The sequence below is a fragment of the Gorilla gorilla genome, chromosome 4 (genome assembly GCF_029281585.2).
Source record: "Gorilla gorilla gorilla isolate KB3781 chromosome 4, NHGRI_mGorGor1-v2.1_pri, whole genome shotgun sequence".
NCBI classification, from domain to species: domain Eukaryota; kingdom Metazoa; phylum Chordata; class Mammalia; order Primates; family Hominidae; genus Gorilla; species Gorilla gorilla.
In genome coordinates this window covers 26,766,723-26,793,931 of record NC_073228.2, presented here as the reverse complement: position 1 = coordinate 26,793,931, position 27,209 = coordinate 26,766,723, and the positions used below count along the sequence as shown (strand labels likewise).

Sequence of the window (27,209 nt, the reverse complement as noted above, 5' to 3'; positions counted from 1 at the left end):
CAACTAGTTTAAAATTGTGCAGCCTTTTCTAATATGAAACACCCAGGAGCTTTTAAAAAAATGCAGTTGACCCTTGACCAACACTGGTTTGAACTGCATGAGACCACTTATAGGTGGATTTTTTTTTCAGTAAATATATTTAAAAACTTGAGGGGATTCGCAACAATCTGAAAAAACTTGCAGATGAACTGCATAGCCTAGAAATAGAAAAAAGTTATGAAAAGGTATCATGAATCCATAAAATATATATGTAGATACATATCCACTTATGTGTCCATTGACTGTTTATGTTATTAGTAAGGCCTCTGGTAAACAGTAGGCTATTTGTAGTTGAGTTTTTGGATTTTCCAGTGCATAATGGTCTGCGCCCTAACCCCTTAATTGTTCAAGGTCAACTGTACTGAGAAAGGAGAGGAGAGGATTTTGTTGTTCATTTCCCCACACTGTGACACACTCCACGATTTACACACACACACACACACACACACACTTGCTCTCTCTTGTGATCGTCTTTATTTTCCCAGGCAAAAATCACCACCTGGGACCACTGTATGAACATATGCATGGTACCTCTGGACGCTGCAGGTTAGAGAACCTCGAGTTAGGGGGAGATGAAGGATTTGGGGGAACCTGGCTTTTCCTTCTGGGCCAATCCCCTCTGGCTCAGGTGATGCTCAGTTCAGTCCTGCTCCTGGCCAGACCTTCCCTGAGGGTCAGTCCATCAGCACTGCTTCTTGAACAGCCTCTCTGTAAGAACCGTTGGCCTGGAATATGCCTGGTGAGGGACTGCAAATGATGGGTTCTCTAAGCACAGCCAAACAAAGGAGGAAGAACTCACGCTCAGTCATTCAACAGGAGCGAAGGAAGGAGGTCTTGATGTAGAAAACCGTAGCGTAGCAACGCATGTATAGAAGCCTATTCATGTGCGAGCTCGTTCAAGCAATATTTCCTACAGCCAAATTCTAGAATAAAAAAGAGTATGACAACCTCTGGGGGGCGATACGAACTCTGGCCTGTGTATTGTTGGAGGAAAGGAAGCTGCCACGGTGTGAACGCATTGCTGCAAACATGGTAGGTGCCAATCTAGTTTATTTCTAAGGCCACGTATTGAGCAATTACTAAGTTCCCAATGTTCTTCCAGGCCCTAGAAGTGACGATGTGGCTCCTTTCCCCAAGGAGTATTTTTGTCTAGCATCACAATGTGCAATAGCTTGTTCTGTGACAGGAAAGGTGTTCACCGAGCTGGGAAATGGAATCCATCCCGGCTGACTCATTTATTTCCTCTTTTCTTCTTCCAACTTATTTCCTGCCCGGCCCTCATCCACGTGGACTTCTCACCATGCAGGAGAGAATCTGGGATTCTGGGAAGCCTGTGAGGATCTGAAGTATGGAGATCAGTCCAAAGTCAAGGAGAAAGCAGAGGAGATTTACAAGTGAGCATCAGCCAGGGTGTTGGAAAGCCTTCCCTTGGGCCTCTGAGGACCACCCCATTGTGCTTGAGGTGAAGATAGGATGAGAGGACAACAGCCTGGTAGCTGGCTGGGCCCTGGTCAGCATCAGTTCACTGTACTTGCCATGCTAGAAATAGTTCCCCGCTGCTTTGGGAGGTTTGGGGGTTCCCTGAAGAAAGTCTAGTGAGACATGCAGTGTGAGTCACCTATTCCTATGGGAATGTGTCTAGGGGTTAAAAAAGCAAGCTGTCCCGAATTACAGTGCGGAGTGCTCTGTCTTTGACTAAAGCTTTCTTAGGTGTCCTGAGGGGTGTGTGTGTGTGTGTGAGAGAGAGAGAGAGAGACAGAGAGAGAGTGAGAGAGAGAGAAGAAGAAGCAAGATGGGAAACCTATTCCTCACGCTTCCTTAGAGATGTGAGGAACACAGGGAAAGGGAGCTCCTCCCACACGTCTGGGACAGTGAGCGCAGCTTGGGGTACAAACACGGGTGGGCACATCTCATTCCTGACATCACGGCTCCAGCCCCCACTTGTTCTGAGCAGCAATAAGTCCGTCCCTCTCCATGACTGTCTCTCCTCCAAATTATACAAAAGCCAAGGGTTCCAGGTTAAAACGGTCAGTCCTGTTTTCAATGGCCAGGTGGAGAGAGAGGGGAAGGTGTGATGAGGCTCCCAAGGTTGCTGAAAGCCACACTCCCCCTCCCCAACACTCCTCCCCTTACAGGCCTGGTGGGTGCTCCTGTCCTGCTGTGGTCCCATCTCTGTGGGTCCTTTCATCTGCACTGGCTGCAGTGGACATGAGTCCTGGATACTGAGGGCCCAGCATTGTTAGTTCATACTCACATGCTTAGCCGTGTTGCCCAAAGCCCAAGCACCACGCTGGGCTGGAACCATCCCTTTGCAGTCACCAGACTGTGGTGCTGAACTTCGGGCAGCAGGCCAAACAGCCCCTTCCCTCTGAGGACTTAGCCTCTGGACCCTGGATGTCCTTCCTGCAAATGAACTCAGATTGCAACACCCCGGTTTCCAGAGAAGCAGCAGCAGCATTGAAGAGAAAAGCTTGAGGTCTCACTTCTTCTTATACTTGGAGGTTCATGCACTCTCTTGCACATTTGCCCAGCTCCTCCCACAGGGAGGGGATCCATGCGCTGAGAGAAATGGGGGTGCGGGTGGGGTGCAGTGGGGAGGGCTGTCGGTCCGGGAAGCTTCCATGACATCCTTTGCGGTACAATGGGTGCCTGATTGCCTTACACACAGTGACACACACACAACTCCTGATTCCAAAAATCTGCTACAGGAAGCCCGCTGCCTCTGACATTAGACCAGTTTCCTTCCCCAGGCTCCCTGGTTATGTTACGTAAATCTCAGTTTCAATTCCAAAATTTTAATGTACATCTTAGAAAGGTAGGAAAATATTCATATGAGTATTTCTAATTCAGCAACAGCCCAGAACTGGAAATACTGAGAGAGCTCTGCATCCCGACATCCCGGGTAGAGCCACAGGCTCAGGAAGTGTGGCCAAGTTTGGTCTAATTGGGAGCCTTGGCCTGTCTGCCCAGCGGGTCAGACCTCTGGGTTCTGGGACCACGGGCTGCCTCTCGACACAGCATGTGAAATTCATTACAAAGCACATGTGGGTTGGGAGGAGAGCAGAGACCCCCAGAACACCTGTGTGAAGGTGTCTTAGCCTGGTCCCAGGTTGGCCCTGGAATCCTGGTGCAGAAGGTGTGAAGTTGGAGGCTGAGTTCTTTACCCTCATGGCCAGGACCTAATCCGACCTGGGCCCCAGCCCCTTCTTGCTTTCTCTCCTGGAGGTTGGAAACATCAAAGTTAAATATTCATATTCCCAATACTGGATGTTTCTTGCTTCAAGGAAAAATTGCTTGACAACCTCTTCAAAAGTTCATGCTTTTTAGTGTCTCCTAAAAAAACCACCACCCTCACCCTCGGTAACCGAGTCGTATCAGTCCTTCCCTCCCAAGCAGCTGTGAGCTTTCCATGAACTGACTTGGTTTAGTTACTTTCGCTAACATCTCCCTCCCACCCCAGGCTGTTCCTGGCCCCGGGGGCGAGGCGCTGGATCAACATAGATGGCAAAACCATGGACATCACAGTGAAGGGGCTGAAGCACCCCCACCGCTATGTGCTGGACGCCGCACAAACCCACATTTACATGCTCATGAAGAAGGTAGGTGGGTCCGTGCTGTGGATAGGGGGTCCAGATAGGCTTTCTGTCCCTAAGTACCTGGAAAATTCTTTAGATATAGGAAAAAGGGAGAGGGTACGTGGATAGAGCTTTGCCAGTTGTGGCATGCAGCTAAGCATGGGGGCTCATGTCTGTAATCCCAGCTCTTTGGGAAGCTGAGATGGGAGGATATCTTGAGCCCAGAAGTTTGAGACCAGCCTGGGCAACACAGTGAGACCCTGTCTTTATATAAAAAAGAAAGAGAGAGAAGGAGAAAAACCCCAGAATTGTCAACCATCTCTTCCACCTGTCCACTGGGGTGGACTTGCCTTGAGCCCCTCACCCACGGGCCTAGAGAGACTCCTGTAGAAGCTGTGTGCATCCTTACGGGCCCCACTCTGCAGCAGTAGACAGGTAGGAGTAATGGCATTAGTAATGATAACATTATAATAACAGCCATCATTCGTTGAGGGCTTACAAGGTGCAGTCGCTGTGCAAAACACAGAACTTTATGCTCAAAGACAGCCCACAAGTTAGGCTTTGCTGCTCCAGAGTCTAGTGGCTTGGTCAAGGTCTCACCAGAGATGGGGCTGGGATTCATAGCCAGGTCTGCCTGGGTTTCAAGGCCAAGCTCTTAGTTTCTGCTGCAGAGTGATGGCAATTCTCACCACCCTGGCCCCAAGCAAATATTACACATAGAGGCTAGTGTCTAGGAGAGACAAATTTGTGTGTGTGTGATTGTAGTAAGACCCTGTGAGAATTTAGATAGCCCTCTGGATTATTAACAAAGTGTGAATGCGGTGGGAATTTTAAAAAAAATACGTGAAGGGTACCTGAGAGAAAAATCAATCATTTTCTTAAGAAACTAGAATCGGAGGCTCAGAGTTAGCCTTAAAGAACTTGTCTAGTTTGATTCTTCTTTGGTGCCATCCTTGACAAGACCTTCTTTGGGTGCTTCAGCTTCTCATTATGGCAATGATTTCTTTAATGGCAAAGTATCTTTATAGGATATAGGTTATGTGATATAGGCTATTTGATATAGGTTATGTGATATAGGTTATATGAGATAGATTATGTGATATAGGTTATGGATATTGGTTATGTGATATAGGTTATGTGATATAGACCATCTGATATAGGTTATATGAGATAGATTATATGACAGGTTGCGTGATACAGCTTATATGAGATAGACTATGTCATACAGATTATATGATATAGGTTATGTGATATAGGCTATTTGATATAGGTTATATGATATAGGTTATATGAGATTATATGACATAGGTTACATGATGTAGGTTATATGATATAGGTTATAATGTGATATAGGCTATCTGATATAAGTTATGTGATATAGGCTATATGAGATAGATTATATGATATAGGTTATATGATGTGGGTTATATGTTATAGATTGTAATGTGTTATAGGCTATCTGACATAGGTTATGTGATATAGGTTATATGATATACATTATATGATATAGGTTATGTGATATAGATTATGTAATATAGGTTATATGATATAGATTATATGATATAGGTTATGTGATATTGGTTATGTGATATAGATTATGTGATATCAGTTATGTGATATAGGTTATATAATATAGGTTGTGTGATATAGGCTATCTGATATAGGTTATGTGATATAGGTTATATGATATAGATTATATGATGTAGGTTACATGATGTGGGTTATATGAGATAGGTTATATGATGTGGTTTATATGATATAGGCTATGTGATATAGGCTATGTGATATAGGTTATGTGATATAGGTTACATGATATAGGTTATGTATATAGGTTTGTGTGAATGGTAAATGCTGATTAGCTTTCCTGATTTATATTTCTTCTATTTAGTCTTTTATTGTGTCATTTAAAAATATTTTTACTTTGTTTTTAAAGCATTTAATAATTTAGAATTGCCACCAAGCCAGATTAGCCATTTTCATCATTTTTTGAATCAGTGGGGTGTTTCTGTGTTTTTTGAATCAGTGGCTGCCTCTTTGTTTTTGTTACTAGAAGATTCACAGCAGGGTTTCTTTAATAATAATCCTCTTTAATGTATTTTAAAATGTTTTGGTTCTTAAAAATGTAGTTTTTGGCTGGGCGTGGTGGCTCACGCCTGTAATCCCAGTACTTTGGAAGCCTGAGGTGGGCAGATCACGAGGTCGGGGGTTTGAGACCAGCCTGGCCAATGTGGTGAAACCCCGTCTCTACCAAAAATACAAAAATTAGCTGGGCGTGGTGGTGGATGCCTGTAATCTTGCTACCCAGGAGGCTGAGGCAGGAGAATCACTTGAACCTGGGAGGTGGAGGTTGCAGTGAGTTGAGATCGCACCACTGCAATCCGGCCTGGGCGAAAGAGTGAAACTCCGTCTCAAAAAACAAACAAACAAACAAAAAAACCTGTAGTTTTCATATGGCTTTTTAGGGGATGCCCAGGGAGGCCAGTTACTAGCCAGAATGGAACAGTCATTGGTAACTTCAGAAAAGAATGGCATATATGCCCACTGGACTCCCTATATGCCATTACAGCTATGTCCTATGGTGAAACACTCAACGTATCCCAGTGGCTCCATGATCCCTATTTCTAGACTCTATCCTAGTTCTCATAACTTTTACTGCTCCCACTTAGTCTTTAGAATAGTGCCATTTCAATAAATTTTTAAAATATCTCAATTCCTGGTTTGTTGCAGTGGCCTTTGTCCCATATCGGGTATGACTAGAGTTTTCCGCTCGCTTAAAAGTAACGAGCATTCATGAAGCTTCTCTGAAATTGCCCAGAGTCCCAGTAAACAGCCCCATAATTGGACTCTATGCGTTGGTTGTTTTTGTTTTTGCTTTGGTATTCTCTTGCCTTTACACCCAAAACACAGGGCAGAAAGGGATGTCAATGGCTTAAAAGTGGGCTCCGTACACCTGGCTGCTCATCTTCCTTGGAAGAAAGTCTTGGAGAGGGGAGATCAGATGTGCTCTTGTCTCATGCTGGCTTCACTGAACCACTCCAAGGTGGATCTTCATGTGTAGGGTTACAGACTGTAATTCTCAAACTTAAAGGTGCAGCAGAATTACCTGGAGACTGTTCAGGTAGTTGTTAATTGTTAATTGTTTAGGTATCCTCATATGAACAAATGATGACAGGCAATGTCTCCATACATGACCAGCTGTCTCACCTGTTTGGCATCTAGCATGCAGTATATGAGAATAAGTGAAACAAATTAAGCAGTTCTGGGTCTAGTGTACTTTTAACTGTAGCAGCTTTCATGCAACTGGCTACATTTACAACATAGGCTGAATCACAGACAATGTTGATAGGATCTGAAGCTGTGAGCTGTAAAACCTGAGACTGTTCAGGCTCAGGGTGAATCACTCCCAGAGTTTCTCATCAGGAGGGCTGGGGCAGGCCTGAGAAGTTCCCAGGTGAAATTGATGCTTCTGGAGGGGACCACACTTGAGAACCACTGCTCTCAACACCTCCCCCAACACCTTTCACCCAAGGAGACAAATTCTCATAACTTTTCCATTCTACTGCCAAGGGAGGCTTGAAAATGGCAAGGGTATTGGTTTGATTTGACTGCTTTTTTCTCTCATAATTACTGTTGTTTTCTTGTTCCCACTAGGATTCTTATGCTCGCTATTTAAAATCTCCGATCTATAAGGAAATGCTGGCCAAAGCTATTGAACCTCAGGAAACCACCAAGAAAAGGCAAGTGGAATTATCTGTAATTGCTGGCTGCCTGCTGTTTAGTTTACAGAGAAGTGAGGGTCTCTTTCAGCCAAATGGCTATTATGGAGATATTTGCTTGATGAAAATATTGGGGACTGGGAAGTATTGCTCAGGGAATGAGTGCCTCATTTGCTTCATAATGCCCTGAAATCACTCTAGCAAGATTTCCTTAGTAATTACCACCACTAAGTTTTGTTTCCCCTAAAGCTGGCTTGAAAGAGTTTGGAGGATCAGACCAATAATTACCCTTATCGCAAATGGAAGCTTCTCCTTGGTTTTTTAACTGCTACTCGTTACCTCCAAACTGATGTATGGGAATTAATTAAGGTACATCCTTGTATTTAAATTGTTCTAAGACCTTAGAGAGAATAGCAGATTGCACCCCAGGAGAAAATGCTCAGTGAAGGGGAAACGGACGGTAACGGGCTAGGTATTCTTGCTGCCTCCGGGGACCATGTTTTAGAAGTCCATGAACTTGTTCATTCTCACTTTTCTCACTGGAGATGTGGATCATCTCATCTGGTAGAGCCATTGGGACAATGGACGAAATAATGTCCTGAGGGGCAGATTGAACTCTTTTCCGGGGAAATTCAATCTACAAGGATTGAAGATTTAAAATATAAATTGAATGGCAGCTTGAACAAAACTGTAAGGCTTTGGCAGAGGTTTTTCCACTGGCAATCGTGTGTCCTGTCCCCCCCAAAGTGAGTGACTGTTCCCCCCAAAGTGAGTGACTGTTCCCCTGTTTGCTGGGTCAACCCACACTGGGCTCCTTTCCAGCATCTTCCATCAATTCAAAAGGGGGATGGCCGGACCAGAGCCTTTATCAAAGGAGAAAAAACAAAAAAACAAAAAAAACAAACAAACTTGGCTTCATTCTTGAGGATAATGGCCCTGTTATGAAAAGGAGAGAAAGAAGGTCTTTGTGGTGCTATTCTTCTGGGTTTACCAAGTAAGGAAGGGAGTTCAGTGCCCCTGGGGACTTAAAAGCTTCTACTTTAAGCCAGAAGAAAGGCCTGTAATAGCTCCAGTAGTTCTGCCAGAAAGTAATGAGGGGACAAAAGAGGAGTCTCATACCTCTCTCTCCAGATATTTTAGAAGTTGGGGCAGACGTGAGAATTCTCACTATTGTGAGTGAGAATTACACGTGAATGCATTCGTGAAGTGTGAAGCCTGGTCTGTGTCCATACCAGGACTGCAGTGGATGTGAATTTTGTTCCATGATCCCAGGTATAAGACAATGTATTCAAACTCAATTTTTGCATGACAAGTTACACCTAGCTCCAAACCTTCCTCTTGGCAGGGCTGGTGAGAGATCCAATGTCAGCGTCAGGCTTTACATCCTGGTAGGGGAGCCGTTCTTCTCCTTAAGATAGGTACAAGAGTTCAAGGGGCTTATGTAGTCAAGGGGCTTATGTAGTCCAGAAATATGGAGTAGGTTGCAGGTCTTTGTCTCTCATTGCTGCTGAAGTTCTTGGCTCCAAGCTTACATGGGCCCTCAGAGGCAGGTGGGCTCCACTGCTCACTGCCCACTACATCACTTGGATACCTAGAGCTTTGTCCTGGCTCCTAAGGCCATGGCAGGGAGAGTTTGGTTCCAGGAATCCAGTTTGGCTTTGAAGAAGGTTCTGGCATGTGTCAAGATATTGCACATGAGCAGGGTACCACCAGCCCACCAGCCCTCTTCAGGCCTCTTCCCTCTTTCTCTGTTCATTGGGGCCTAGCTATTTTGGACAGTCCAGCTCTTTCCTTCCTTCCCAGAACCATAGCTTTTGAAAACAAATGCTCCAGCCAGGCGCAGTGACTCACGCCTGTAATCCCAGCACTTTGGGAGGCTGAGGCGGATGGATCAGTTGAGGTCAGGAGTTTGAGACCAGCCTGGCCAACGTGGTGAAAGCCTGCCTCTACTAAAAATATAAAAATTAGCCTGGTGTGGTAGTACATGCCTGTAGTCCCAGCTACTTGGGAGTCTGAAGCATGAGAATGGCTTGAACCTGGGAGATGGAGGTTGCAGTGAGCAGAAGTCGTGCCACTGCATTCCAGCCTCGGTGATTTAGAGAGACTCTGTCCCCGCTGCCCACCCCCCAACCGCCCCAAAAAAGAAAAGAAAATAAACAAATGCTCCAACTCTCTCCAGTACCCAAGCCTTCATTATCCACTTCTTTGATGAAGATGTTACAAGAAGTTAAGATAACAAATTGATTTCTACATACTGTAGAAGTTCAATGCAACTTCGCCAACAAAAGGGTCTTCCTTGTGCCTGACCTAAAATCTGATGGCAGTTGGTACTCACTCTGGTCTCATCCTCCAAGTGGGGAGAAAGGAGCCAAGGTTGGACCCCACTGGAGGTTCACTGGAAAAAGGAGGGAACAAAATATAGATTCTGGACCTTCCAGCCCCAGCTCCCATCAAGTGTGACAGGGTCAGTGTTGGGCAAGCTGTATCATTTTCCTCCAACCACCAATCTGTCCTTCCTTCCAGCTCCACCCTCCCTTTTATGCGGCGTCACCTGCGCTCCAGCCCAAGCCCTGTCATCCTGAGGCAGCTGGAAGAGGAAGCCAAGGCCCGAGAAGCAGCCAACACTGTGGACATCACCCAGGTCATGAGCAAGCTGGACCGGAGGAGCCAACTCCAAAAAGAGCTGCCTCCTAAATAAATCTGTGATTCCTGGGGGTGGGGTCATGCACTTGGGAGAGGCAAATGAAGAATGGTAGGGTCAGAGTCTAGAAGGTTCCATTCCCCATTTGTGGAGGTCATCAGGTTCATCCCATACTCCTCTAACTTTCTTCATGGGGGACTTCCTAATACCACAGCAACCAGAGCTTGTTCTCCCAAGCCCACTCATCAGGGGACAGGGTGGGCGAAGGCGGTGGGTGGGAGAGGGGATCACCTGACTCAATTGCTGTGTGGCTGCCTATTGTACCTTAGAGAGTTCTTAGGGGAACTATGAACTTTCTCAGTAAGAGCCAGGGGGAAAAAGCTGTCTCAGTGAGAGCCATAGGGAAAAGTAGTACACAAAGCTCTCACTGAGAGAGAGCTTTGTCTACCACTCTTTGCTTTGGAAAATTAAAAAGAAGGCCTTTCCCCATACCCAAGGCCTAGTGTTTTTCAGGGAGATTTGTTTAAAATAGCTTTATGAAGCTCCTCATCCTATCTCTCTAATTTAGACTATTGTTTCCAAATCATTCTGAGGTTCCGCCAAGGGGCTAGTTGCAGGGAAGTACTTTCTCTGAACTCCCCTGCTATGCCTGCCTGGAAAGACCCTGCTGAGACGTTTCTCCTGTTGAGTTTGTTCTTAGTCATAATTACTGGAGGGTTGATGGGCTCTCTTCTTCCCATCTCCCCATCCCCTTGTCCATGCTGGGGAAACAAGTGGCTTGCAGGAATGAAGGACTCAAATGGCCCTCTGAGGAGCATCTTTTTGGCTAAAGAACAAAGGCATTGATGTCTTCATTCATGGGAAGAGGATGGTAGACATCGAGATGAGTGAGGATCAGAGATGATACTCTCTAGGACATTTTCTAGATGTTGATTCTTCCTTCTTCTGTAGGTGTAGACGAGGTCAGCCCTGTGGTCAGGACTGGGGGAGAGGACAGTTCTAACTGACCTTGGGGGGTTTAGAAGGTCATTCTCGAAGTTAGGCTCACTCCTTACACTTGTGCAAGAATGCAACAGAGATAGAGCACAGAGGTGAGCAAGAGACCAGCCTGACCAAGCAGGAATACTCACTCATTCAGCACATCTATTGAGCACCTACTATGTGCAAACATCGGTGAATAAAACAGACGTGGTTCTCTCTCATGGAGCTTCTTCTAGTCTAGGACTGAGACAAAATAATTAAACTGTCAGGTAGCTATTGCTGTGTGACAATCAACCAGAAAAATAGAGCAACATTCAGCAAGTGTTCATTGTTCATGCACGTGGGGTCATCTGTGTGGCTCTGTGGATCTTGGCTGGGTCCACTCATCTGTCTAGGAGTGTTGCAGTGGCCTAGGCTGAGATGAGTGAGATGAGTTTTCTCTGCTTCATGTACCTCTCTTCTCCCAGCAGTCTTGCCTAGGCAGAATCCCATGCTGAGGACTGAATTGCAAGGGAGCAAGTAGAAACACACAAGGCTTCACATAGTCTCTTCTACTTTATTTTATTGGCCAAAGAAAGTCATAAAGCCAGCCTAGATTCAAGGTGCAAGGAAATAGACTCTACCTCTTTAGTGAGAGAAATTTCAAAGTCTCATGGCAAAAGATGGATGAAATTTCAAAGTCTCATTGCAAAAGACAGGGAAAGTTGAAGAATAAGGGCCAGTGTTGTAATTAACAACACAAATGCTTGCCCAAGGATTATAAAGGAAATTAATGTGGTACTGGGATAGGAAAGATGGGATGTGTGTAGACTATGCCCCTGCTAGGTGGTGACAGAGAAGCAAGGAATGAGAAAGAGTTGCCATAAGAGCATGTGGACCAGGCAGGGAGAACATTCTGGGGAGAGAGGGCTGTGTGCACAAAGGCTCAGAGCTGGGAAGTAGCTCAGAGTGAACCGAAAGGCCAGGTGAGTGAAGCCTGCTGGGTGAGGGGGAAACGGTGCAACGTGAGTTTAGAGAGTGGGCAGGGGCCAGATCATTGATGACCTTCAAGGCTGTTCTAAGGAGTCTGTGGTCACTGGTTTCACATTAGCAAAATGATTCTAGCCCAGAAGAGGGGCACTTACACTTTCCATTTGCACTGGTTGCAGACCAGTTTCCACTCTGAAAGTGCATGGAGGCATATGCTTTGCTCATCTCTCTTCTGGAGAATCTCGGAGTCTTCCCATTCTGGAAGGTACCCCAAGTAGAAATGTAAACCATTGTAAACTGGGTGACACGAGTGGAGGGACTGTATTTATCTCATTCATTACTTGGAGCCTGATTCCTGACACCCAGGGGGTTCTGCACCAACATGAATGACATGAGTGGATGAATGAATGAAAGAATGAATGAATGAAAAGAGCCCTGGATTTGGAGAAAGCCTCCTGGTTCCTGTTCCTGGCTCTAGCACTAGTCATGTAGCCTTGGACAAGTCACTTAACCTCTCTACATCCTTATTTGTGAAATGAGGTATCAGGACCAGCTCTAAACTTCTCTAAACAGACTTTGTGAATTCCGACTGGGAACCCGAGCTGGGGCATCCATTTTACTTGAAGATTTGGAATGGGAGGAAAATTAGGTAATTTCTAAAAGTTTCACATTAAAATAATCGTGAATATATTATGAAATAGAATGTAAAATGTACATGAATTTTTAAAGATACAATTTGAGACATCAAAGGCATTTCGTGCTTGGCTGTGGCAGGCTCAGGCTCTGCCCTCCAACTTCTGGGGGAACGTGTTTTCGGGCTCTCCTGCTGTGTGGCCTACTTTTATGGGAACATTTGAGAAGCATGAAACCAGAGAATATTTGCTGTCCTTTTTGGTTACTCCATATGAGCTGAGATGACATACCCAGCAGCCTGGTGGTGAGGGTGGTGGTGAGCATGTTGTTGAGGGTGGTGGTGAGTGTGGTGGTGAGGGTGGTGGTGTGGGCATCGCATGCATTGTGGCTTCTACAGGGCACAGATTGTGTCTTGTTCATCTTTGGCTCAGGTATCTCTTGTCTCACTCGCCACAGGTTTGTGCTCCAGTTATCTCTCATTCTCCCACAGGCTACTATGTGCTCTGTGTCAGGCTCATACGGGGACTCCTTGTGTATTGATGGAAGCCTGCTCAAGTTGAGACACACAGGATCTCACAATCTCATGGGAGACACAGCACGTAAACAAAGCAGCTGAGCATTCTTTATTAAATGAATGAGGACATGAGCGTCTCAACACTATCTGTCTAGAGGAAGGAATATAAATGGCTTCATGGCTAAATGGCAGCATTTATGCTTCATAGATGTATTTTATTTATGTATTTATTTATTTTTTGTTTGAGACAGGGTCTTGCTCTGTTGCCCAGGCTGGAGTGCAGTGGTGCGATCATGGCTCACTGCAGCCTTGACCTCCCAGGCTCTAGCAATTCTCTCATCTCAGCTTCCCAGGTAGCTGGGACTATAGGTGTGCGCCACCAGGCTTGGCTAATTTTTTGTATTTTTTGTACAGATGGGGTTTCGCCATGTTGACCAGGCTGGTCTTGATTTCCTGGGCTCAAGTGATGCACCAACCTCAGCCTCCCAAAGTGCTGGGATTATAGGCATGAACCATTGCACCTGCCCCATAGATATATTTTAAAGACCTTTTTTGTGTAAGAATCTGTGGTGAGTGCTATGGTGGATACAAAAAAGAACAAAATGGTCTCTGCCCTCAAGGGGCTGACAAGGTGCATGGATGCAAACAGCTGTAGCTGGAGGCAGGATGCCGTCGAGACTGGATGATGATCAAGGATGATGATTGTTGATTGAGACCACAAGCTGGAGGAACCCAGAGGTGGGAGAGAATTGTTTGGCTGGGGGATCATGATAAGGTTTTTGGAGGAGGCGTGCTTGAGGTATGTCTCAAAGGAGAGTAGGGTGTCATCAGATAGAGATTGGGAAGTGGGCACTGCAGGGCATGTGGGCAGAGCCCAGGCACGGCTACTGCTGGCCTCTAGGCAGCTTATTGGGTCAGGAAAAGGTGCTCCCTCCAAGTAGGTGTCCTTATAACACCTGGCTGGATTTCAGTCCCACCTTGCCCCTCAGCCAGGTGCCCCTGAGCAGCACACAGCTTGCATAACCATTTGGTGGCCCTGAGCACAGGGTCCAGGAAGCAAAGCTGGGAGGGTATTGGGTTGAAGATGTATCATGGAAGGCTGGAATGTGGACTCTTTACTGCAGTCTCATAAGTGCCACTCCCCACCCACCCCTGGCTGATTTAGATGCCCCTTCTCTGGCTCTCCTTCCATTCTGCTCATACCTCTGTCTGTGAATGCTGCACTGTATCGAAACAATTGTTTATGTGTCTTTTTCTCTCACTGGGCTGTAAAACTCCTTAAAAAGGAGAGATAGTGTCTTGTGGGGTTTTGTGTCTCAGGGCTAGACACAGCATGGGCTTGCAGTTCATATGCTGGATGTCTGAAGAGCTTCAGCACACTGGAAATCAGGAGCTGAGGAGTGAAGACGAGTTAAGAAGTGGTTGCTGTGGTCTCCGTCAAGAGGAAGGTGTGGATTAGGAGGGTGGTGGTGGGTTCAGAGGAAAGAGGAGAGATGCTGGAGGCAGGTGGATAGGACCCGATTGAAATGGGGTGATGTGGGGGAAGAAATTAAAGAAGACCCAGAGATTTTGATCCTCCTAAGATAAGGGTGACGTTAAGAAAGGTATTGATTATGAAAGAGGACTGGATTTTGTGTTAGCAGTTGGGGAGGCACCAGGGAGGTTTGGAGTCCCAGACGAAAATGTATACACCATTCATGTAATCAACATTTATAGAGTTTCTTTCTTTCTTTCTTTTTTTTTGAGACAGAGTCTCAGGCTGGAGTGCAGTGGCACCATCCTGGCTCAATACAACCTCAGCCTTCCAAGTTCAAGCCATTCCCCTGCCTCAGCCTCTCAAGTTCAAGCCATTCCCCTGCCTCAGCCTCCCCAGTAGCTGGGATTACAGGCACCTACCACCACGCCTGGCTAATTTTTGTATTTTCAGTAGAGACAGGGTTTCACCATGTTGGCCAGGCTGGTCTCGAACACCTGACCTCAAGTGATCCACTGGCCTCGGCCTCCCAAAGTGCTGGGATTACAGGTGTGAGCCACTGCGCCTGGCCTTGGAGCTCTTATGTACCAGACACTGGGAGCCTGCAAAGCCCCTCAAGGAGTTCCAGACTAGGAAAGAGACAGACACACTGTACAACTCACTGACACAGAGGGTATCAGGACTCATAGCGGAGCAAGCAGAACAGAAGGAGAATGTCAAGGAGGAAGTGATGGATCCTATCTGGAGGCATCGGGGAAACTGGACCTCAAAGATTGAGTATAATTTTCCAAGTGCAAGGCAGAGAGCTGTGGTTAATAATTATAGTTCCCCCTTCTTCCAGAAGGGATTTGAGGCAGCTCATAATACTATAATACCATATGATGGAATGTCTAAAATGATAGATTGAAAACTAATTTTAGACAGTAGTTTGTACACAGTGAACCGTGGATGACTGGGTTATCAAAACTGAATGTTACATTTTTTTTTAAGCATTAAATTTTGCTCTGAAATTCCTGACAACTACCAAGCAAACAGAGAGACAGATTGGTTTTAGAATTTTACTGTGTCTGGTTGGGTGCAGTGGCTCACGCCTGTAATCCCAGCACTTTGGGAGGCGGAGGCGGGCTGGTCATGAGGTCAGGAAATCGAGGCATCTTGGCTAACCCAGTGAAACCCTGTCTCTACTAAAAATACAAAAATTAGCTGGGCGTTGTGGCAGGCGCCTGTAGTCCCAGCTACTCAGGCGGCTGAGACAGGAGAATCGCTTGAACCCAGGAGGCAGAAGTTGCAGCGAGCTGAGATCGCGCCACTGCACTTCAGCCTGGGCAACAATTTTACAGTGTCATGAAGTCAAGCATTCAAGTCCTTTTTTACCTGGATCCTCCTCCTACTCCTAAGTCCCAACACGAAGTTGAAAATGTGCTTCTGGAGAGGGAGATTTCTAATCCATTCCTGTTCTAGGCATAACGGATGCAGAACTGAATAAGATCATCAAGTCTTATTTCATCGAGTTTGCATTTTAGCTGGGGGTGCGGAGACAGGCAGTAGATAATAAATAAGTGCTCTGAAGGAAAGGAAAGTAGGTTCGAGTAACTCTGAATTAAGGAAGGGGAGTAATTTTAGATGGGTTCATTGATCCAGAATTGACTGTTGAAGATGTGACAGTGCATGGAACTTGAGGGCCAGAGAGTGGATGCAGAGAGAAAAGAAGGCTAAGAGGAAAGCTTGGATGAGGCCACATTTTAAAGGTGTAAGAGGAGAGAGAAGAGTTAAGAATGGAGTGGCAGAGCTGTTAGGATGCCTCCCTGAGAAGATGGGTGGGGGATACGGGTGGGTGGCCACCAGCGTTGAGCAGAGACAGTGCCTACTGGATAGTCCCTGGGCACCCTTCCACTTCCCAGCCACCCTGCAATTAGCTGGGGCCACATGTCTAGTTGTGGCCAATAGACATGGGCTCTGCTGAGGTGGATCAGAGCCTGGGGCTCCACCTCCATCTCATCCCCTGCTGTGGACCTGGGAGTCCCTCCTGGCCCACACAGGACTTTATGTGAACAAAAAACCAGACCTTTATTATAAGAAGTCACAGAGAGTTTGGAGTTGCTGTAGCATAGCCCATCCTGCCCTGCCGAATCAAGAAGTTGAGCATGTCAAGGACTGGCAGAGGCCACTGGATTTAGCAGTAAGGAAATCACTGGGGATTTTGAGTGGGTGATTTCCGCAGAATAGTGAAGGAAGAAGTCACTTTTATGGGAATAAAGGAGAAGATGTTGGAAGTAAGGAGAGTGAGCTGTGTGTGTAGATTACCATTTCAAGTAGTTTGGGAGGAAGGTGAGAGATATAGTGGTAACTTAGATAATGGAGGGTTGAGAGGAGGCATTTCCAAAGGACAGCATGAGGTGGGGGTGTCTGCCAAATGAGGGGATGATCCTGGGGAGGTGGGGAGATAAAATAAAAAAAAATTGATAAGAGAAAGCCTGGAAAAAATTGGAGGGGATCAGACCAAAGCCAAGATTGGTCTTGGAGAGGAATAGTTTACTGTCTGATGTTGCAACTCAGAGAGATTTGGAAGTGGAAGGGAAGGAAGCTGAAGGCTAAGTTAAGGTAAGATCAATTTTAATGATTAGGGAATATTTGAGGCATTTGCTGAGAGCATTGCAGGAGGAGGGCAATGTGGCTACAGAAGCAAGGCCATGTGACTGCAGGAAAAGTCCCTGAAGTGTTGAACCAAACAAGTGCTTGACAATCACTGTGAGGCAGTGATGATGGATGCTGAACCAAACAGTTGAGTAGAAGGTTGTCAAGCTATGACAGGGAAGAAGTGTCTCCTCTCCTTATATGGAACTTTCTGTATGTTCAAAGGTGGCATAGAGAGAGATGTACATTCCATGATACTCCTTGGTCAGCCAAGCAGCCATTCAGGAAAACTTTGGAATTCCCAGCAACTTTGTCAATGGGAAATGCTGTGGGATGGCCACAGGAAAGAGGGAGGTGTTGTCTTCCAGCAGTCATTGACTACTTTCGATGCAGAACTTTAAGAAACCCGCTTGCTATCAGCTTCCAGTCAGAACAGCACTTGTAAAGGGTTGATCCTTAAACATCACTAAATGAACACATCTCTGTTTTGTGGTTCCAGGAATTTTAATCCTTGAAGCTAGATGGTATGAGAACAGCTTTTTTTCTGAAGCCAGGCTTGAATGGTAGGGGAAGGAATGTGGACTTTGGGGTTAGGAAGACATAGTTTTGATATTTTAGCTGGGTGGCTTTGATCTTCAACCTGTCTGAAGTTATCATTTCTCTTAGAATGTTATTGATAGTAGAGAGTGTCTGACTTAGGGTGGATGCTCAGAAATAGCTCTCTCTCTCTTTCCTCCCCCTTTCTTTCTGCCCTTTTCTCTCTTTCTGTCTTTCTTGCTCACTCTCTTGCTTCTTGTAATCTGCCAAGGCTGGGATCCAGAGTTCCAGCTTCTGTGAATATAGGGGTCAGGCTCTGATAACAGTTTTCCTCTATCTGTTATGACCAGTCAACATTCAACAGAGATATTCAGCACCTGTTACATGCCCAGCATCCTGCTAAGTGCTTGGGATCACCAGTGAGCAAGAGAGAAACCCTTGCGGCATTTGCTGTTCAACGGGAGAGACAATTAAACCAAATGGTGTGATATTATAGGGAAGCTACATAATGTTTTGGGAAGGGTTGGCAAGGACTGCTAGCCTGATGAAGGCAGTGGAGACTTGGGGAGATCAGCAGAGGCTAAAGCAGAGGGGTGGGCAGGGCCACGGGCAGGGCAGTTCGTTGGTGATCAGGACCAGTGGCCAACCGGGACCATCCATCCTGGAAAGCTCTATGCAGCTCCTAGGGACTCAGGGCTGTGTGCATTTGTGTGGCTTCACCATGATCTCAGCTCCAGGTATCAGCTCTTTTCCACCTTACACCTCCCTCTCCCCAACATCAGCGTATGCCAGTGCTCTGCTTTCCAACCCTGGAGTCCACCAGGAAATTCTTATGTTTGGTAGTGAAGGGACTGCAGGTTCTGAGGGCTTGCAAGAGCATCTGTGGCTGCTGCTATTGTTCCAGCAGGTGGCAGCTTCTCCTGCTAATGTTTAAACTATGTGTCCCACAGGGCCCGTTGAAATCCCAAATAGCATAAAAAATAAACATTTATTTGGACAATGTTAACGATATATTTAAATCATTATGAAAATCTCTATTATGCCATGTCCTTAGACACCTTTGAATTCCTTAATGTTATATTTTAAACAACTTAACAAACCCCTCTATCCATGGGATGTATAGCTTGTGCTAGGATATAAGTTATTCTGTAAGTACAAGGATTTCCTTTATAGAGTTCCATTTTCCAACTTGACTTTTAGAGAAAAGGCTGCTTTCATTGTGAATATTAAGTAAAAATATAAGGGCCAGGGACAAAATATGAGTAAAGACCTAAGACAATTCTTGACCTATTATAAGCCCTCAACGAACACTAGCTGCTATCATCATCATCACCACCATCATCATTGTCACCACCTTCATCGCCGTCACTATCACCATTATCACCATCACCATCACCACCATCACCATCACTATCACCATCATACCATCATCACCATCATCATCATCATCACTATCATCATCACCATCAACACCACCACCACTACCGTCATCACCATCACCACCATATCATTATTATTATCATCACCGCCATCCTCACCATCACCATCACCATTAATACACAATCATCATCATCATCACTATCATCATCACCATCAACATCACCACCACTACCATCATCACCATCATCACCATATCATTATTATTATCATCACCACCATCCTCACCATCACCATCACCATTAATACACCATCATCATCATCATCACCTAGTAGCTTCAGTCTTAGAGTAAGCTTGTGCTTTCTTCTAGCCGTTGGTGTTGTCCAATATAGTAAATTATTATTCTTTATTTAAGGCATTTCCTGAGAGATATTTAAAACATTGTCATCTCAAACCATCTATCTTCTCTGTTCTTTGAGAATTTTGCAGTGCGGTCCTCCAGCTCTCCAGAGAACGTTAGGATATATTTGAGGGGAGGAGGGGGAGAAGTTGATGTCATGTCCTCTGTCTGCAGCTTCTAGGAGAGGACTGACCAGCAACAGTGTAGTGACTGGTCAGTCCTGTAGTCTGGAGTTTCATGGCTGAAGTAAGGGTCATTGCTAACTGAGAAGGTCTTGTGCTAGACTGTGTCAAATGGGATGACCAGTATGGGGTCATGCCATGTGTTCACCCATGGCAGAGTTTTCCCCATGGGGCTAACTTTGCACATTTGCTTGGGGGCGGTGGGGAAGGGGAGAGTGGGAAGGCACTGGAAGAGGGGACTTTGCACACTGCATGCTGCACGTAAATGTGGCCCTCTGCTCACCTTCCTGCTCCCAGGAAGTGGGAGTTCAGGTGGCCCCAAGGTCTCCTTCAAATTCTCAACCACATTCCGAGGACAGAAAATGAATTTCATCTCTATGCACTACCTGCTTTTCCATTCATTAAAATGCCTGTGATTGTGTTCTCATGTTAACATACCTGTTTCATTTCATGCTCCTTTACTCCCTTCTCTTGGTTCCCTTGTACAATAAAACAGCAGCATGAAACAAAAGAATGCTAAGCTCTCCTTCACTGTGCCTCTGTGGTGTCACATTTCTTTGCCATGTGTCACGCATGCCACTGCTTTGCTGCCTCACACCAATGGTAGGTGGGGCATAGGCTGGAGGGGCTGGGTCTCCAAGCAGAGCCCCAGGCTCCATGGGAGGGACCAAGGTGGGGAATTGTGGGAGCGGGTGGAAAAGACATCTGCTTAGATTGTCCAGGACCAGTAAAGCTAATGGTCATTTGCCCAGAAGAAAGGACCATCTCAGGCCAGGTAAGTGGCCATCTTCCTCACCTGTCTGTCATTCATCCCAGAAAAGAGAAGATGCTAGGGGAGGAGTGGAGCCAGAGATGGACCGAGAGAGGTAGGAGGGTGGGAGGAGGGCACAGAGTTGGGGGAGGGCATATAGAGAGGCTGATCTGGTCACAGACTTTGAGTTTTGTCAAGTTGCAGCATATCCATGAGCCTCAGTTGTCTTATCTGTATAGTGGGATGATAGAAGTTTATCACAAATTCTGAGGAAGTGGAATGGAAGTTAATTCTGTATCTCTCTTGACAAAGCCAAGTTCCTAGTTTTGGTATTTTTGGATGGCAATGTGAATCAGTAAGGAAAGCAAGGCCCTTTGGGTCACACAGACCTGGCCTCAGGTTCTCATTTAGTCACTGCTTCGGTTTTCTATTGCTGCATAACAATGACCACAAGCACCAGCCAGGTATGAGCTCAGTTTTCCAGGAGACATTTGGCTGATGTCTTGTTCAAGGGGCTGTAAGGGAATTCCATAAACTAGGGAACTTGTCAACAACAAACACTTCCTGCGGTTCTGAAGGCTGGGATGTCCACGATGGAGGCCCCAACAGATTCGGGGTCTGGTGGAGTCCCACTTTGTGGTTCATAGATGGAGTCTCTTCACTGTGTCTTCCCACGGTGGAAGGGCCAACCTAATGCCCTGGGGTCTATTTCATAAGGATACTGATCCTTTTCACAAGGGCTCTGCCCTCATAACTAATCACCTCCCAAAGACCCCGCTTCCTAATACTATCACCTGCAAGGGGAAGGCCTTCAACATATACATTTTGTGGAGGACACAAATCTTAGACAGCGCAGCTGGGTTCTCAGCTCAGGGTCTCACATTCAAGGTGTCAGCCAGGCTGACGGGGTTCTCATCTGGATGCTTCTAAGAAGAATCTGCTTCCAAGCTCATTTGGGTTGCTGGCAGGATTCAGTTCCTCGTTTAAGACTCAGGTCACTGTCTTCTTGCTGGCCATCAGCTGGGAGCTGCTCTCAGCAGCTGGGGGCCACCTGCATTCCTTGAGATGTGCCCCCTCCATCTTCAAAGCCAGCCATGGAGACCTTCTCCCCAATTGAATCCTTGCCAAGCTTCCGATCTCTCTGCCTTCGGCCTCTGGCCTCTAGACTCAGATGGAAAGGGCTCCTGTGACCAGCTGGAGCTCACCTGGACACTCCCCCTTTTTAAAAGTCAGCTATGCCTCATCACATAGCCTGACTGGGAGTGATTACCCCATCACATTTATGGTTCACGTGTACACTCAAGGACAGGGGTGGGAATCCTACATGCCACAGTCACTGTGATTCTACATGCCACAGTCACTGACTAGTCATGAGAGCTGGTAAAGGGTAATGAGCCCCTGTGGGCCTCAATGTTCTGTTCTCTAAAATGGGGTGGTTATAGATAAGCAAAGTACCTAGCATGTAGTAGATACTTGACACATCTAAGAGCCACCCTTCTCCACCTAACAGTTGTCTCCCAAGCCCCTAATCAAGGCCCAGCTTTCCCTGCTGTATATTCTTTGCAGAATGTGTCCTAAGTAGAGTTGCACCTCCCTATAGAAGGGAAGGGGTTAGAAGCTTAGTGCAGAGTCTCTTAAGGTTACAGGGCAGAATAATCTCAGATGTCATCTAGAAATGCTTTCCTTCAGTCGTACCACCCTGATATTCTTCAGTGGGGCTGTGGTGGGGCCAGGTTCTGCCTTTGTACCAAGTACCCTGAGTGATTCTGATGTGGCCAATCTGTAGACCACACTGAGGCATCCCGCCAGCGATGACTGCACCGACTCCGAGTCAGCCAGTTGGGTTTCAAAGTCTGAGCCCACTGTTCCCAGCAGGGTGTCCCTGGAGGAATGGCTGGACTTCTCTTAGTGTCCTCATCTGTAAAATGGGGATAATAACAGTTGCCTCACTGGGTGGCTCTGTGGAGCATGCAATAATCCACAATAGTGGATTTGCAATTGCAGTAATAATTGCAATTATAATAGTTATTGCAAATGCAATAATTCATGATTATTGAGTAAAGTGCTCAGCCCAGGGCCTCACATTTGCTGTGTTCTCACTGTGAATTAATGATGTGATTGTTATTACTATAATAACCCCATGGCCCTGGGCCTGGGCCTGGCTTCTGCTCTGCCACCCTGTGGGATTCTGGGCAGTGAGGGGGAATGATGGGCTCTGAGCTGCTGTTTGGGAACAGAATCTCGTTTGAACTTCAGGGAGCTGGTGGGAGGGAATGAGACAAGCCCTCCATGCCCTCCTGGTCCTGCCCTCAGTGGCCCCTGGCCTTTCTTCCCCCACCAGAGCTGTTCTTGGGTGCGCCTGCCCTTCCCTGTTCAGGCTGGGACCTGCCCATGCAGGTGATCTGAAAGCCAGGCCACCCTCTGCAGGAGCCACCTGCTCAGGGACCAGGGCTACCTCCTTCAGCCCTGAGGCAGTGCCCAGATCCCGGGGTCAGCCAGCTCTCACTGAGCAGGGCAACTATGTGGCTGTGCTGTGTGTTAGGCCTTTTGTGCTCTGACTGTCCTGGAGCCCCTCACCTCCTTCTCCAGGACTAGAGCATCCCCAGCTTGTTCATGCCGGGCTTTTTTTTTTTTTTTTTTTTAAGATGGAGTCTTGCTCTGTCACCCAGGCTGGAGTGCAGTGACGCGATCTTGGCTCACTGCAATCTATGCCTCCCGGGTTCAAGTGATCCTCCTGCCTCAGCCTCCTGAGTAGCTGGGATTACAGGCACCCACCACCAGATCCAGCTATTTTTTTTTTTTTTTGTATTTTTAGTAGAGATGGGATTTCTTCATGTTGGCCAGGCTGGTCTCAAACTCCTGACCTCAGGTTATCCACCCGCCTCAGCTTCCCAAAGTGCTGGGATTACAGGGGTGAGCCACCATGCTGGGCTTCATGCCAGGCTTTGATGTGGCTTGGGCCACAGCAGGCCTTTAGGAGGGAATCCAGCAAACCCAGGCCCATGGGCCGGTGTGTTCCGCCATGGGAAAAGTGGTGATAGCAGACAGGCTTACTGAAAATTCCGATTTTAATTTCCTTTTGTCTGCTTTCAGGCAACTTTGGGCTGTAAATGCCAGATTTACCCCTCCTGGCCTATGCTCTGGGGGCTGGGGCCATGGTGGCCCAGGAAGGTTGAGATACTTCCCCTTTCTCCACTGAACACCTCCTCGCCATGTATTCCTGTTTCCTTCTCCCCAGCCTGGCCTGGTTCCACATTCAACCTTTCTTCCTGACCACCCCGGCTCTGCCTGAGGGGAGATCTGGGAAGGTGCTGGGCCTAGACCACCCCAAAAGGGTGGTCACTGTGGATACTGGGCAGGGCTCAGCGCAAGGAGGGGCCTCAGGCCTGGAGCAGTCAGGAAGGCATGAGCTGAGACTTCTTCTGTCACCTCCACTTATCGGCTAAAAGTGTTTTAAATGCCTCCAGACCTGAAGTTGGGGCCCAAGGATGGAGAAGGCAGGGCATGGGCTGTGGCAGGTACTATGCATTGCTCATTTGGGGACTGGAGTTGAGGGGTGATCGGGAATGCAGCCTGACCATACTCCAGCATCCTTGGCCTGGAAGAAGGTCAGTTCATGTCCTGGGATACAACTGCTTAGCCCTGGGACTGTGACCAGGGCTGGGCGACAGGCAGGTCCCTGGACAGGAGGCCTCTGTGTGGCTGTGCCATTGTCATAGGTAGCTTTGGACACCGTTCCCAGCTCCCTAGGAGGCAGCCATATCAGGCCCGCACTCTTGTTGCTGGAAGGGGACTAAGTTAGCAGAGGACAGCCCAGGGGCCCTGCTGGCTGGGGCCATGCAACTCACCACTGAGCTCTCTCCTTTCCTTTTCTACAGCCGGGCCAGCACATGGCTCCCAGCCCGCATCTGACCGTGTACACCGGGACCTGCGTGCCCCCGTCTCCTTCTAGCCCCTTCTCCTCCTCCTGCCGCTCCCCCAGGAAGCCTTTCGCCTCACCCAGCCGCTTCATCCGGCGACCCAGCACCACCATCTGCCCCTCACCCATCAGAGTGGCCTTGGAGAGCTCATCGGGCTTGGAGCAGAAAGGGGAGTGCAGCGGGTCCATGGCCCCCCGTGGGCCCTCTGTCACCGAGAGCAGCGAGGCCTCCCTCGACACCTCCTGGCCTCGCAGCCGGCCCAGGGCCCCTCCTAAGGCCCGCATGGCTCTGTCCTTCAGCAGGTTTCTGAGACGAGGCTGTCTGGCCTCACCTGTCTTTGCCAGGCTCTCACCCAAGTGCCCTGCTGTGTCCCACGGGAGGGTGCAGCCCCTGGGGGACGTGGGCCAGCAGCTGCCACGACTGAAATCCAAGAGAGTAGCAAAGTAAGAACCCGAAGGGGACATGCCGTATGCATGGGTGGCTGTGGGTGTGCAGGCCTCTGCATGTGAATGTGCATGCTTTGGGCTGGGGACTGGGATGGGGGAGAACAGATACCCCAGGCAGCCCACTCAGATCCCTTGGCCACTGGAAGATATTCAGAAACTCAGTTTTGTCCTCTGCTGTCTTCCTGAGGGAGAAGGAACAGGTGTCCTTCTTTTTCATCTTCCAAATCGTTTCCATTTTTCCAAATCTTTTTTCCCCTTATATGTTCTTCCACTCACATTGTCCCATCCCAAGACCATTATTAGTCTAAGAAATCCATTGCATCTGTAAAGAGCAGGAAAGATTGGTGGCAGCAGTGGGAGCTGCAGGTGTTGGGATGCCCTGGGCATGCTTCTGGGTGCTCCAGCCCCTCCCTCACCATAAGTGCCCTTGCCTCCCTTCCCCCACCCTAAGGAAACCTTCCCACCCTCCTCTGCATCCATTGGCACAGTCTCTTAGAGGGACTTTAAGGGAGCCTTGTTCTGGCAGTCATTTCTGTGAAAATGAAAGTGCATAGCCTTTGCCTGAGGGGTGGCCCCTCTAAACTTCATTTTGGGTGGTCCTGCAAGCCTGATCTCTGAGAACCCCCAGTTCCCTGAGACAGGCCAGAGGGGGCAGAACTAAGGCTCTGAGGAGTGCTCCATAATGCCTGGATCAGAGCAGAAAGAAAACTTGCAAGCGATGCAACACAGAGAATCAGCTCCTACTCTTACTGAGTTTTGGGGGAGACAGTCAGGGGCACCCCTGCACCAATCAACATGTGTTTGGCCCTGTCTGGGCTTGGAGAAGAAAGCACCATGCAGAAGTCTTAGGTTGCCATGGATACCAGGGGACAGCCAGGCAGAGGTTGTTATCCCTTCTGCCTGTGTCGCTTAGGGGGAGAGGGAGGAGCAGGTGACTCCAGTTGCCTTAGGAGAAGGGTCAGAATCCCGTGTGAGTGTGACTATTGGTTTTTCCCAACAGGCCCTGCAGAGGGAATATTCCAGCTTTGGGGCCGCTGCTATGCCTCATACATGGGCTTGGGACTTTTAAAAGGCTCTCTTCTCAAGGGCCACTACTTCCTCAGAAGGCAGTTTTTTGTTTGTCTGGGTGTTTTTTTTTTTTTTTTGAGATGGAGTTTTGCTCTGTAGTCCAAGCTGGAGTGCAGTGGTGTAATCTCGGCTCACTGCAGTGTCTGTCTCCCAGGTTCCAGCAATTCTCCTGCCTCAGCCTCCCAGGGAGCTGGAATCACAGGCACATGCCACCACGCCCGGCTAATTTTTTTGTATTTTTAGTAGAGACGGAGTTTCGCCATTTTGGCCAGGCTGGTCTCGAACTCCTGACCTCAGGCGATCCGCCTGTCTCAGCCTCTCAAAGTGCTAAGATTACAGGCATGAGCCACAGTGCCCAGCACCCATGAAGTCAGTTTAAAGGGGTTGATGACTAAGTCCTGGTATGTCCTACAGGGACCTCCTGAATCCATCAAAACCATAGGGATCCAAGCACCTCAAAAATGAAAACAAAGCACCTTCAGAATTATTTTTCATTCAAAATGAAAATATGAATCCCCAATAAAAAGATTCCACCAAGCCAATCACTGCACACACAAACTTTGTAGTCAAATGCTCTACCCCTGAGCTATACCTGCGCCCACCACAGTCTTTGGCAAATGCACCTGGTATGTTCATCTTCAAGGATGTCAGGATAATTTGGGGAGGTGCAGTCCCTCCTGAACCTGCCCCTACATTACTGGCTTTCCTCTTGCACCTGAAGCTTTTTCCAGATCAAAATGGATGTGCCCACGGGGAGCGGAACCTGCTTGATGGACTCGGAGGACGCTGGAACAGGAGAGTCGGGTGACCGGGCCACAGAAAAGGAGGTCATCTGCCCCTGGGAGAGCCTGTGAGGAAAGAGGCAGGCTGAGCTGGGGGCTCTGGACCAGGAAGATGCTCTGACAGATGCCATGGTATGGGCCACAGGACACACTTGCTCGAGAACCAAAGTGCATTTGGGTGACATTTGAGGGTTGGGGAGACAAGATGGGATAGACTGTGGCAAAGAATGCTCTGGCTGGTTACCAGGGACCAACTCCTTCTCCTCTTCCTGACCCTCCCTCCCCTGGGCAGAAGAAACGCATGTGGACCAGAAGACTTTCCCTGCTGCCTTAAAACCAATAAAAGGTTAACTTCAAGTTTCTTGGAATGTTAGTGTGTGTCTGGTTTTGTTAGTAATTTGTGAGCTATTATTTATGAGTTAAACTCACGTCTTCTTCAATCTTCTGGACAAAGGGACATTGAGTCGCTTCCAAGAGCTCTCTCCTTGTCTAAATTGGTTTGTGCACAATGCTTTTCTCATCAGCAGAGCTCCCCAGGGGATGCCCCAGGGCATGGCATCTCACAGGAA

General features: G+C 47.5%; 1 protein-coding gene across 2 annotated transcripts in view; it reads left to right on the top strand.

Annotated features, from left to right (window-relative positions):
* The window catches only part of RGS9 (regulator of G protein signaling 9), a 92,387-nt gene extending 65,379 nt beyond the window's left edge, over positions 1 to 27,008 (top strand). For both annotated transcript variants that reach the window (XM_004041111.5, XM_004041110.5), the window contains exons 14-19: positions 1,346 to 1,433; positions 3,500 to 3,638; positions 7,266 to 7,351; positions 9,854 to 9,971; positions 24,303 to 24,787; positions 26,580 to 27,008. In XM_004041111.5, the coding sequence (XP_004041159.4) occupies positions 1,346 to 1,433; positions 3,500 to 3,638; positions 7,266 to 7,351; positions 9,854 to 9,971; positions 24,303 to 24,787; positions 26,580 to 26,712 (1,049 nt within the window). In that variant the 3' untranslated portion in view covers positions 26,713 to 27,008. The remainder of the gene's footprint in view (positions 1 to 1,345; positions 1,434 to 3,499; positions 3,639 to 7,265; positions 7,352 to 9,853; positions 9,972 to 24,302; positions 24,788 to 26,579) is intronic.
* The last annotated feature ends 201 nt before the right edge of the window (positions 27,009 to 27,209 follow it).